This window comes from Salvia hispanica, chromosome 6, assembly GCF_023119035.1.
Source record: "Salvia hispanica cultivar TCC Black 2014 chromosome 6, UniMelb_Shisp_WGS_1.0, whole genome shotgun sequence".
In the NCBI taxonomy this organism is placed as follows: domain Eukaryota; kingdom Viridiplantae; phylum Streptophyta; class Magnoliopsida; order Lamiales; family Lamiaceae; genus Salvia; species Salvia hispanica.
In genome coordinates this window covers 21291839-21303044 of record NC_062970.1, presented here as the reverse complement: position 1 = coordinate 21303044, position 11206 = coordinate 21291839, and the positions used below count along the sequence as shown (strand labels likewise).

The 11206-nt window shown below is 46.9% G+C and overlaps 1 protein-coding gene across 1 annotated transcript; it reads left to right on the top strand.

Annotated features, from left to right (window-relative positions):
• Positions 1 to 607: 607 nt before the first annotated feature.
• On the top strand, positions 608 to 1543 carry LOC125194912 (putative uncharacterized protein DDB_G0279653). Its single transcript, XM_048093126.1, has 2 exons — positions 608 to 829; positions 920 to 1543. Exons 1-2 carry the CDS (start codon positions 608 to 610, stop codon positions 1541 to 1543), a joined length of 846 nt encoding a protein of 281 aa, XP_047949083.1.
• Positions 1544 to 11206: the final 9663 nt, after the last annotated feature.

The following is an 11206-nucleotide window of genomic DNA, read 5'->3' as shown; positions in this document are numbered from 1 at the left end:
TATGAGAAGTGGCTCGGCTCCTGGCCAGTGGAGACCAAGGATACTTCCCCGAGGAACAATACTCGTTACCACTCGTTCTGGCCTGTCGACAACACTGTCCGACCTAGGCACGAGCAGCGACGAGGAGAAAGAAGATCTAGAGTACCAACTCCCGGAGTTTCCACCCCAACCAGTAAGAACATTAGTGAGAATGGCTGACCAAGGTGAGGACGATCCCGAGCTCGCAACACTTACTGCACATGCGACGGAGATCCCCTACAAGCCATAGTGGTTACCCCAGGCCAGACCGCGTGTGATGTAAAACCCCACGTTATCGCAATCCTACCGACGTACTGTGGGAAGAGTTACGAGGGACCATACGAATTCTTAAATGAGTTCTGTAAAATCTGTAAGGCGCAGAGGCGGCCAGCAGGAGCAAGCGAGGACGATTACAGACTGAAGGCCCTACCTTTTGTCCTAAAGGGAGAGGCCAATACTTGGTTCATGCGCCTGCCAGCCGACTCCATCAATAATTGGGCCGATTTCAAGTCAGTTTTCCTAGCTGAGTTCTTCCCGTCTTCAAAGGCAAGAATATGATGAAACCCTGAGCGAGTACTGGGAGAAGTACATGAGGCTTTTGGAGTCGTGTCCCAACCATCGCATGAAGGAGATAGAGGTGCACCACACCTTCTATGAGGGGATGAACAAGGAGACCAAGGATCTGGCGAATTCATCATCCGGAGGCGATTTCACCCAGTTGAGAGTCAGTGAAGCCAAAAAGGTGTTACGCAAGCTGTTGAATGCGAAGAAGACGTACGACAACGCGAGAGATGGGTACAGCAGAGAAAGGGTAGCAAGTGCTTCGGCTACTGACCAGGAGGAACAGATGGATTTGAAGATGGAGGAATTAAAGAAGGAGTTGCTGACTGCAATCAAGCAGAACACTCCACCACCTTCTCCGACTGGAGGCAAAGAGGCCCCAGAACTACCATATGATCAGCCGAACAACTCGCCAGATGTGGAGCAAGCAAATGCCGCAGGATACTACAATTCCAACGGCAATTGGATTCCGGGAAGGCAGAGGGATGCACCGTGGAGGGACCACCAAAACTTCCGATGGGGAGATGGAAATCAGAATCAGAACCAAAATCAGGCTCAAAATCAACCCAACCCCCACCCGAATCAAAATTCCAACCGTGGCCCAACAAACCCTGACTACCAGTCTAACTGGGTAGGAAGAAACCAGCATCCTAAGAACCAAAACCCCCAAAACCAGAACCCGAACCCTGCCTATGTGCCACCCCATCAGCGAAACAACCAGAACCAAAACCAAAACCAATTTAACCCAGGGCCTCAACATAACAGCCATAATCAAAACCAAAATCAGTACCGAACAACCACGACCAGTCCAACCCTCCCGCCCAGTATAATCAGTATCCACAGAACCAAAACCATCAAAATTTCTCGGGCTACCAGTCAAACCCACCACCTCAGTATAACCAGCACCAGGGCTCAAACCAATTCCATCACCCAAACAGGTCGAGGAGGTCTATGGAAGACATGATGGGAGAGATGCTTGCTTCGCAGCAGAGCATTAAAAGCGACTTGCAGTCCAGTAATGAAACAATGCAAGGAATGCAAAGTGCCCAGAAGGAGCATAGGGCAAATATGGATATGATAAACAGGCAGTTGGCCCAGCTCGCTAACTCGGTGGGCGAAATGAAAGGGAACTCAGGGAAACTCCCATCTATAGTCCATGTACCTGAAATGGCAAATGTGAGTAAAATTACACTGCGGTCCGGAACAGCCTATAATGGACCTCAACTCAAGAACCCTATTGGGGGGTCTAGTAGAGAAAGGGTGCTGAGCGACACCATCGCAGCGGAAGAGCTCGAGAGGCCTCTGCCTCAGATGGAGGATTCGTTTTTTCTAAACAAGAAGCCTACTGCGGAAGGAAAGGAGGGAGCAACACAACCTGGAAATGAGCAACCGGAAGGAGCAATGCCCACATCGGAACCTCAAACCCAGGAGGCACCAAGGGAAGGTCCACACGGACTAACTGGAGAGGCTAAAGGAGAAAAACCGTTTCCATATCGATTTGTGACGAAGAGGAAGAAAGAAAACCCTGTGGATTTCATGTCGATTTTTGGAAAGCTGGATGTCACCATACCATTCCTCCAAGCCGTGAGACTTCCCCCTCTGGGGAAGTTTATAAAGGATTTCATAGCCGGAAAGCCCAGGAGGATGGAAAAATCATGGTGGAAGGGATAGCGTCAGCTATTGTACAGGAGAAACTACCACCCAAGAGAGCCGACCCAGGTATGTTTACTTTACCCATAACAATTGGAGATGTAAAAATCGAGCATGCAATGTGTGATTTAGGAGCATCTATCAATGTTATGCCGTTATCCATTTATAATCGGTTGAAGGGGGTAAAGTTGTCAAATACTAGGGTGTTGATCCAACTGGCTGATAGGTCATGTATAAATCCTGAGGGTGTGTTAGAAAATGTGTTGGTCAGGATACAAAAATTTACTTATCCCGCTGATTTTTATGTAATTAAAATGAGTGAACCAGAAGCTAGGAGTCTAGCGGGATATTGTTAGGAAGACTATTTTTAAGAATGGCTAAGACAATTGTGGATATGGCTGAGGGGACAATCTGCATTGACTTTAATGGTGAGAAATTTGTTTTTGACATCAATGAAGCCATGAAAAAACCAATAGATTCTGAAAATCTATGTTATGTTGATGTAATTGACCCCTTAGTCCAAGAATTTCTTGAGACCGAATTATTGCAGGAAAAGCTCTAAGCCTTGGATGTGTATGCCCAGGCTGATGTGGAAGCAGCTGCATGGTGTGATCTGATTAGTAGCCGAGGGTTGACTGACGAGGAGATCGAAGAAGCAATTACGGAATTTTGTGAGAAGTCGGAACTAGCGGGATCCGTAGGGGCCTTGCTACCGGCCAGTATGGAGGAAAAATCAGATGCTGAACAAGAGCAAGAGGAGGATTTAAAAAAGAACCCTCTACCTACAGACACACTGCCCCCGCAAGTGGAGTTGAAAAAGTTGCCAGCGAACCTTAAGTATGCCTACCTCGGGGAGGAGGACTCGTTCCCTGTAATCATCAATAGCGGGTTGACTGAAGAGCAAGAGGCAAGACTACTAACTGTGCTGAGCAAAAACAAGAAGGCTAATGGATAGAGCCTTACGGACCTGGTGGGAATAAGCCCGGATGTCTACATGCACCACATTAGGCTGGAGGAGGGAGCCAAAGCACATAGAGATTCTCAAAGAAAGGTGAACCCAAACATGCGGGAAGAGATACTGAAGGAAATCTTGAAGTTACTCTCACTGGGCATAATATACTCGGTACCAGATAGTGAATGGGTCAGCCCAATCCATATGGTCCCCAAGAAATCGGGGATCCAGGTGGTTAAGAATGAGAGGAATGAGCTAGTGCCCACCAGACTAGTCACTGGATGGCGAATGTGTATAGATTACCGAAAGCTGAACACTGCAACTAGGAAGGACCATTTCCCCCTGCCATTCATCGATCAAATGCTGGAGCGACTGGCTGGGAGGAAGTACTTCTGCTTTTTGGATGGGTACAGTGGTTACTTTCAAATCTACGTGAACCCGGAGGACCAGGAAAAGACCACGTTCACCTGTCCATTTGGAACCTATGCGTATAGGCGTATGCCATTTGGTCTATGCAACACCCCCGGTACCTTCCAACGGTGCATGATGAGCATATTCTTGGATTTGATTGAAGATTGTATAAAGATCTTTATGGTTGATTTCACTGTCTACGGAGACTCTTTCGACTCGTGCTTGCAACATTTGGATGTGGTGCTAGAAAGGTGCCAAGCAAAGAGTCTGGTTTTAAATTTTGAGAAATGCCACTTTATGGTTACAGAAGGAATCGTCTTAGGACACGTGGTGTCAGAAAAGGGAATCCAGGTGGATCAAGCTAAAGTGGACGTCATATCCAAACTACCTTTCCCTACTGATCAGAAAGGAATAAGAGGTTTTCTGGGCTATGCTGGATTTTATCGAAGATTTATCAAGGATTTCGCCAAGATTCCCCGATCCCTTACCAAACTTCTCCAGAACGAGGTGAAGTTCATTTTCGACGAGCATTGCAAGGCTGCTTTCAACCACCTTAAGGAAAAATTGATTTCTGCACCGATTATTCAGGCTCCTAACTGGGATCACCCCTTCGAGGTGATGTGCGATGCTAGTGACTATGCAGTGGGGGCCATACTGGGTCAGAAGATCGATGGAAAAAGGTACGTGATATTCTATGCATCTAAGACCTTGAATCAAGCCCAACGGAATTATGACACCACCGAGAAGGAGATGTTGGCGGTTGTCTATTCATTCGAAAAGTTCAGGCAATACCTACTGGAATCTAGGGTCATCGTCTATACTGATAATGCGGCGATTAAGTATCTCATTGCGAATAACGAGTCAAAACCCCGACTGATCAGATGGGTGCTGCTTTTACAAGAATTCGATTGGGAAGTAGAAGACAAAAAAGGGGTTGAAAACAATGTAGCGGACTACTTGAGTAGAATAATACAAGAAGGGAACAGTGAGGATGTGAGAGATCGATTCCCGGAAGAGCATTTGTGTGAAGTAATTTTCTCCGCAAGGAAGATCGATTGGGAAGAAGTGATGAGACTTACTGGTCAGGACGCAACAACCAAGGGCAAGGAGAAAGTAGGACAGGAACCCTGGTATGCGGACTTGGCCAACTACCTAGTGACGGGAGAGCTACCAATGGTGCCAAACGTGACAAAGGCTCAGAGGATGAAGATCAAGAGCGAAGCGAAGTATTATTTCTGGGACGACCCATACTTGTGGAAGGCAGGAACCGACCAGGTCATTAGGAGATGTGTTCCCGACTAGGAGCAACGGGATGTACTAACGCACTGCCACTCCTTGTCATGTGGAGGACATTTCGGGCCAAGGAAGACTGCCAGAAATGTGCTAGATAGCGGATTCTACTGGCCAACCTTTAGAGATGCATACGAGTTCTGCAAAGGCTGTGACCGTTTCCAACTGACCGGTGGGATCTCCACGAGGGATGAAATGCCGCAAGTTCCAGTAATTGTTTGTGAGGTGTTCGACATCTGGGGTATGGACTTCATGGGTCCTTTTCCCTCATCTTATGGGAACTCCTACATCCTGGTGGCAGTTGACTATGTATCAAAGTGGATAGAAGCCAAAGCCACAAGCACTTGTGAATCTAAAGAAGTGACCAAGTTCCTCAAAAGTCATATATTCAGCCGATTTTGGATACCAAGAGCAATCATCTTCGATCAAGGGACTCACTTCTGCAACCGAACGGTCGAAGCATTGATGAAGAAGTACGGGGTTCATCATCGCCTATCTAGTCCTTACCACCCTCAAGCCAACGGGCAAGCGGAGATCTCAAACAGAGAAATAAAGATCATCTTAGAGAAGACAGTCAACCCCTCCAGAAAAGATTGGAGCACAAGGTTGGAGGATGCTCTGTGGGCATATCGGACAGCCTACAAAACTCCTATCGGGATGTCCCCATATCGCATCGTCTTTGGGAAGATGTGCCACCTGCCAGTGGGAATTGAACACCGAGTGTACTAGGCAGTTCAACAGGTCAACGTGGATGCTAAGGCCTGTGAAGAGGAAAGGAAGCTGCAACTACAAGAGTTAGAAGAACTCAGATTGGAGTCGTTTGACTCAGCCATGTGGTACAAGGAGAAAACAAAGATGTGGCACGACAAAAATCTGAGAACCAAGGATCTCCAAGTTGGTCAGAAAGTACTACTCTTCCAGTCAAGATTGAAGCTAATGCCTGGGAAACTCAAGTCAAAATGGGCAGGACCTTACATTATCACTGCACTACGTGCTAATGGAGCGGTCGAGATTTCAGGGAGTATCCCTAACTCTGAACCTTTTGTCGTTAATGGGCATAGATTGAAAATATATAGGGAAAATGAAGAGATGTGTGTAGTGGAAGAAATTCCACTACATCTCAATAGCGTCTAAATGACCAGTAGAAAAGGGGTTTGGAGTTCCACCTGGTCAACGTTATATGATTTGTGCTTACTGACCAGGTAAAACTTCAAATACCCTTAGTAATGATGTAAATATTGTAAATATTTAGTAATTTAACCTAAGTTAAGAAGGAAAAACAACAAAAAGATTTCGGATCTTGAATATTATTTCAGAGTCCGTACTGACCACGAGGATACCATTTGGGTGAAACTCTAAATTATATTCAAGAGCCATTTATTTGCTTTATTTCTATTTCTAGCTAATTGAAAGGGTGGATGAGTGAAATTTGAATTTTGGGGTGTTGTAGCTTTGCAGGCGAGTGCAGAGACTGGGAGGGCGCGTGGAGCAGAGACGTGACAGAAGACGTCCAATCAGCTGCGAGAATGCTCAACCGCCTCCCACCCGAAGCATCGCAACCTGGCAACCGCCTACAACCGGTCAAAACCCTCAACTGCCCACCCCATTATAAAATAGCCCACCGCCTACCCCCCTACACTTTACAAACCCTTACCTGCTCTCTCTCTCTACCCCACTCTCACAACTACCACCCCACTACGAAAACCACCGTGAACCACCACCAGAAAAAGAGAACCACCACCGATACAAGCCATGGCAAAGAGAAGAGCAACCGATAACCCAGCATCTACCACCGGCGAAGACCCGCCAGAAGTCCGAGCGACAGCCGAATCGCAGCCGCCAAGTCCACAACGATCACAGCCAATGCCGACGACACAAATTCCGGCAATGGTTCCTTTAGACGCACTGGCAGCGTATCTAAGGCAACAAGACCCGAACAAAGATTGGACAGCGACCCTGGCCGGATTTAGCCTGACCGGAGGAATGCCGGTGACACCAAACCCTACCCCAACTGCAACCACAGTAAACCCACCCACTACCAACCCAACAGTAACTGCACAATCAGAACCCTCTCACCCTTCTCCCATACACCAACAAACAGAGCCGCTCGACGTTAGCCCTCTTTTCGCCTATCAAGATCCCAACTGGGGAGAAACAGAGGAAAAGGAGAGCGGAGGGAGAGTAAGCGAGGCGAGAAGGATGAAGCAGAGAAGGAGGAGATAGACCTAAACAAAATGGCCAAGAAGCAAGGGTTAATGACGAATGATGAGTTCCAAGCGGTTTTGAGCAAGGGAGATAGGATCGTGGTAAACCCTGAAGGGGTGGCTGAGGTACTGGACCTCGCATCCCAGGCAGTAGGGAGGGGGGAAAAAACCACGAAAGCAGAAGAGTCAGAAGGGGTAGTCCACCAAGCAGTGGAGGAGAGGACAAAAGAACAACCGGAAAAAGCTGAACAACTTGAGGAGGAGAGGCAAGAGCCAGACACACATCAAGAGAAAGCCTCAGTGGTAACTAAACCAAAGACAGTAAAAAGGAGGCTAGTGTTGAAAAACGACCCCAAGGAAGAAAGGCAGAAACCCCAAAGAGTGTCACAGAGATGCTTAGGAAAGTGGAAGTCCAACAAGGCAGGAGCAAACACAGCAGCAGATGCAGTGGAGGTTTCTAGCGAAGACGAGAAGACTACTCCTACAAGACCTGGGGAGGAGCCCTCGAAAGCTAGCCAGAAGGACACCCAAATGGCAACAGGGACAATATCATCAACGCCGACTGACCAGAAGGAGAATGCTGAAAAGGTGGCTGAGGGTCTGGACCTCGAATCAGAGTTAGTAGGTCGGGAGGAGGCGACAAGAAGTGATACTAGTACCCGTGTGGTGACCGAGCCTACCACCCAGGAAGACGTTTCAACACAAGCAGATGAAGAAGCAGAGGCAATGGAAATCGAAGAAGCCAAGTACATCCAAGAAAGAAAGGGAAAAGGGAAAGCCCCTGCCAAGAAGAAACAAGCCATAAAGAAACAGCGCACTGCCAATGCCAGCATAGTGATCAGAGAGCCGGAAGGGAGAGGGAGATTAAGCGACAGCGACTACACTTCCAGCGAGGAGTCTGACTCGGAGAGTGATATCTCTCTAAAAGGGGAAGAATACCATGAGCAGCAGCTCCCCGACAACCACCATGAACTAGTCCACCCTCCGGTAGAGAGGATCGTGTACCGACGGTGGAGGGTAGAGCTCACTGATGAGCTTATGGAGGACATGAAGCACTACGACACCAAAAAGCTTCAAGATGCATTTGACGAGAAGGAAGATAGCAGCAAGCAGGTCAAATGCGGAAAGGTACTCCACATACCCTCTTTGGATGAGTTATCTGTTCGTGATTCCTTCCTGGCCAGTATGGAAGCATTAGGTTTTGAGTGGTTGTTAGAGAATAGGGACCCGGAGATATCTGTGAGATTAGCGAAGGAGTTCTTCACCACCTTTAGGCTCCAACTCACAACGGACCTAGACGAGGTGTCAATTTCCTTCAGGATATTCGGTGGAGAGCTGTCCATGAGTCTGATCGAGTGGACCGTGCGACTGGGAATTTGTAGCCTGGAGGAGGCTATCGGACAAGAATGGAGAAGTCGAGAGAGGGGGGTACCGAGGAGACACATAGACTTTGAGCCCCAGGAAGCCTGGGAGGAGCTAACCCACCCCGATGCTGGTCAGTTCGCCTCCACTACATCCAGATCCACCCATTTCAACAATTCCATGCTGAGACTAGTGCAACTCTATTTGGGCTACAACTTACTGGGACAGAGTAATTCAGCTGCCAGGATGTCCATGACTGAATTATACTTGGTATGGTGCGCTAATCGCGGTAGGAGGCTGCATTTGGGATTTTGGACAGCCTACCAATGCCACCTTATAACCACCCACCCAGCTTGGAACTTGTCCCTCTGCCACATACTAGGAGCTTTCGTGCGCAACAACATCATCATCACAGACGCAGAAGACCTATCTCTGATGTATATGGTCGACGCTCCTGGCCTGTTCGATATACCCTTCTTCGTCCGCACCAACTTGGTATACTACAGAGAAGGAGTGCCCCAATTCTACCCGATGGGAGAAGCTCCTGGTGGAAGAGCACAACAGGTCCAAGAGGGGCAAGCTGGGCAGTTCGACCAAGCGCAAAGGCTGAGGCAAGAAAATCTAGAGAGGGCAGTAACTGAGCTAGCGGAGGAGAATAGACAATCACGGGCAGAGATGGCGAAGCTGACAACCCTAATGGAGAATATCCTAAAAGAATTGGCGAGAGGAAAGGCAAGCACTGGAGCTGAAACAAGTGGACATGTAGGACAGAAAGAAGAAACCACCGGACCTGAGGAAGAAGAATGTGATGCACAAGAAGAGGCAGATGACAACCAACCGGAATCCACTGAAGAGGAACCAAAGGAACCACCTGCACAGACCCCTGCGCCAAGGAGGAGCAGGAGGAACGTCTGATCGACCCCCCAAACTGACCAGTTAGTTTTATTTTTAATTTTAAGTTTTCTTTTATTTCTGTTTTCTTACTTTTGTTAAATAGGTAGACTTTGTGTATTAAATGTGAGCAAACCCCATTCATAACACTTAGCCTATTCAATAGTCTAAGTGTGAGAAGTAAAGGGTTTGCTACTTCAGTGCATGTGTTTTGTTATATCTTTTTTTGTGTTCTGTCATAAGCATGTTACCTCACACTTAGCCTACTGCGTAGTCTAAGTGTGAGGAGTTTATATGTTTATATATCATGTTTGTAAATATTCTGCTCTGTTTTGTAAATCTATGTATATATCTGAAGCTCTCCCACTTAGCCTATTGCATAGTCTAAGTGTGAGAAGTTTTAGATATATTATGTGTTTGTTATAAATATGTGTCTGTCAAACTAGCCATTCCCAATTTTCACTTCACAGCCCGTATCTGGGGCAGACACTTATGAAGTGAGAGGGGGAGCAAATGGCCAGTATGACATGTATATATGTGTTATTTGAGTCAGTGCATGTTAGTTTTTTTAGGGTTTGTTTAGGTCTAGGAATTATGTGTTATGTTTTTTTAATGAATGGGCTTAAAACTCAACTGCCTCGAACTGACGGTGAGGAGAATTGAGGGAGATAAGGCATGCTGGAAAACAAAAACCACCCCCTCCAGTAACCCCTAGTCAATATAGATGATGCAAGTATGAAGGAAAAACCCATCCCTTAGGTCAGACACGAAAGCCCTCTTAAAAGGTGAGTTAGAAGCCCCAAAGTGGAACTGCTTTCCACTAAACACTGAAAAAAAGAAGAGTGGCTACCACATGATGTCTAGAGCAAGGTGACCGCGTGTAGCAAACCCTGAAGGCAGTAGGAAACCCCTCCCCCCTCCCCCAAAAAAAAAAAAAACCCCTACCCTTAGAACCCCATTTTCTAACCTGATCTATACTAGAACTGTGTGCGTGCAAGGCATAAGGAAAGAAGACAACTGCCTAGGAGGACATACAAAAGGAACCAGCTGAAGAAAAGAAAAGCAAAGAAAGAAGGAGAAAATCGATCTGGAAAAAATTCCAGATCCAAAATAGAAGAAGGTATAAGGGTGGCAAAGCCACAGAAAAAAAATTGAAGAAAATGGTCGTAGATACTTGACCACAAAAAGAGCAAGGAGGAAGAAGGAATAAGGGTGGCGAAGCCAAAAGGAAGCTACTGACCAGTTGGAAGCCAATGTCAGAAATTGTCCAGCCGAAGAAGAAGCCCTAGCCAGAAGCCCAAATGCACACAGTTCTCCCTCATCAAAATAAATAGTTAGTTTTTGAACCTTAGAGCCTTAGGGACAACTACCCCAAACATTACAAACCAATAGCCCCGTTACAAGCCTTAAAAACCTTCAGGGGCTGCACGTGAAATCTGAAATCTGAGTCCGAAACATCTGTGGTTTAGCATAGAGAGAAAACAGTCCTAACATCCCCTGTGAGGAATAAGTGACTGAGTGAACCCAGTGTTTGGCCTAGGATTGGGTGATCCCGACAAGCAGATATACTGACTGGGGAGGAAAAGGGAGGCGGCGGAAGTTCAAGGCTGCCTAAGGACGGATTGCACCTGATCTCAAGGAGAAGGGTGGTTGAAAATATAGCCTGTTCTATGTGTTTTAGTTAACTATATGTGTTATGTGTTTGTGTCATTGTTTGTTTTCTTTTCCTTTGCGTCAGAGTCTTGAGTTTAGTTAGGTAGAGTCTTGAGTCTTGATAAGTCGTATTCTAAGCCTTGGTTACTGGTCAGTATGTCATGAAATGCATGTATTATCTGCAAAACAGTTGCTCAAGTGTGCGGGATTAAAG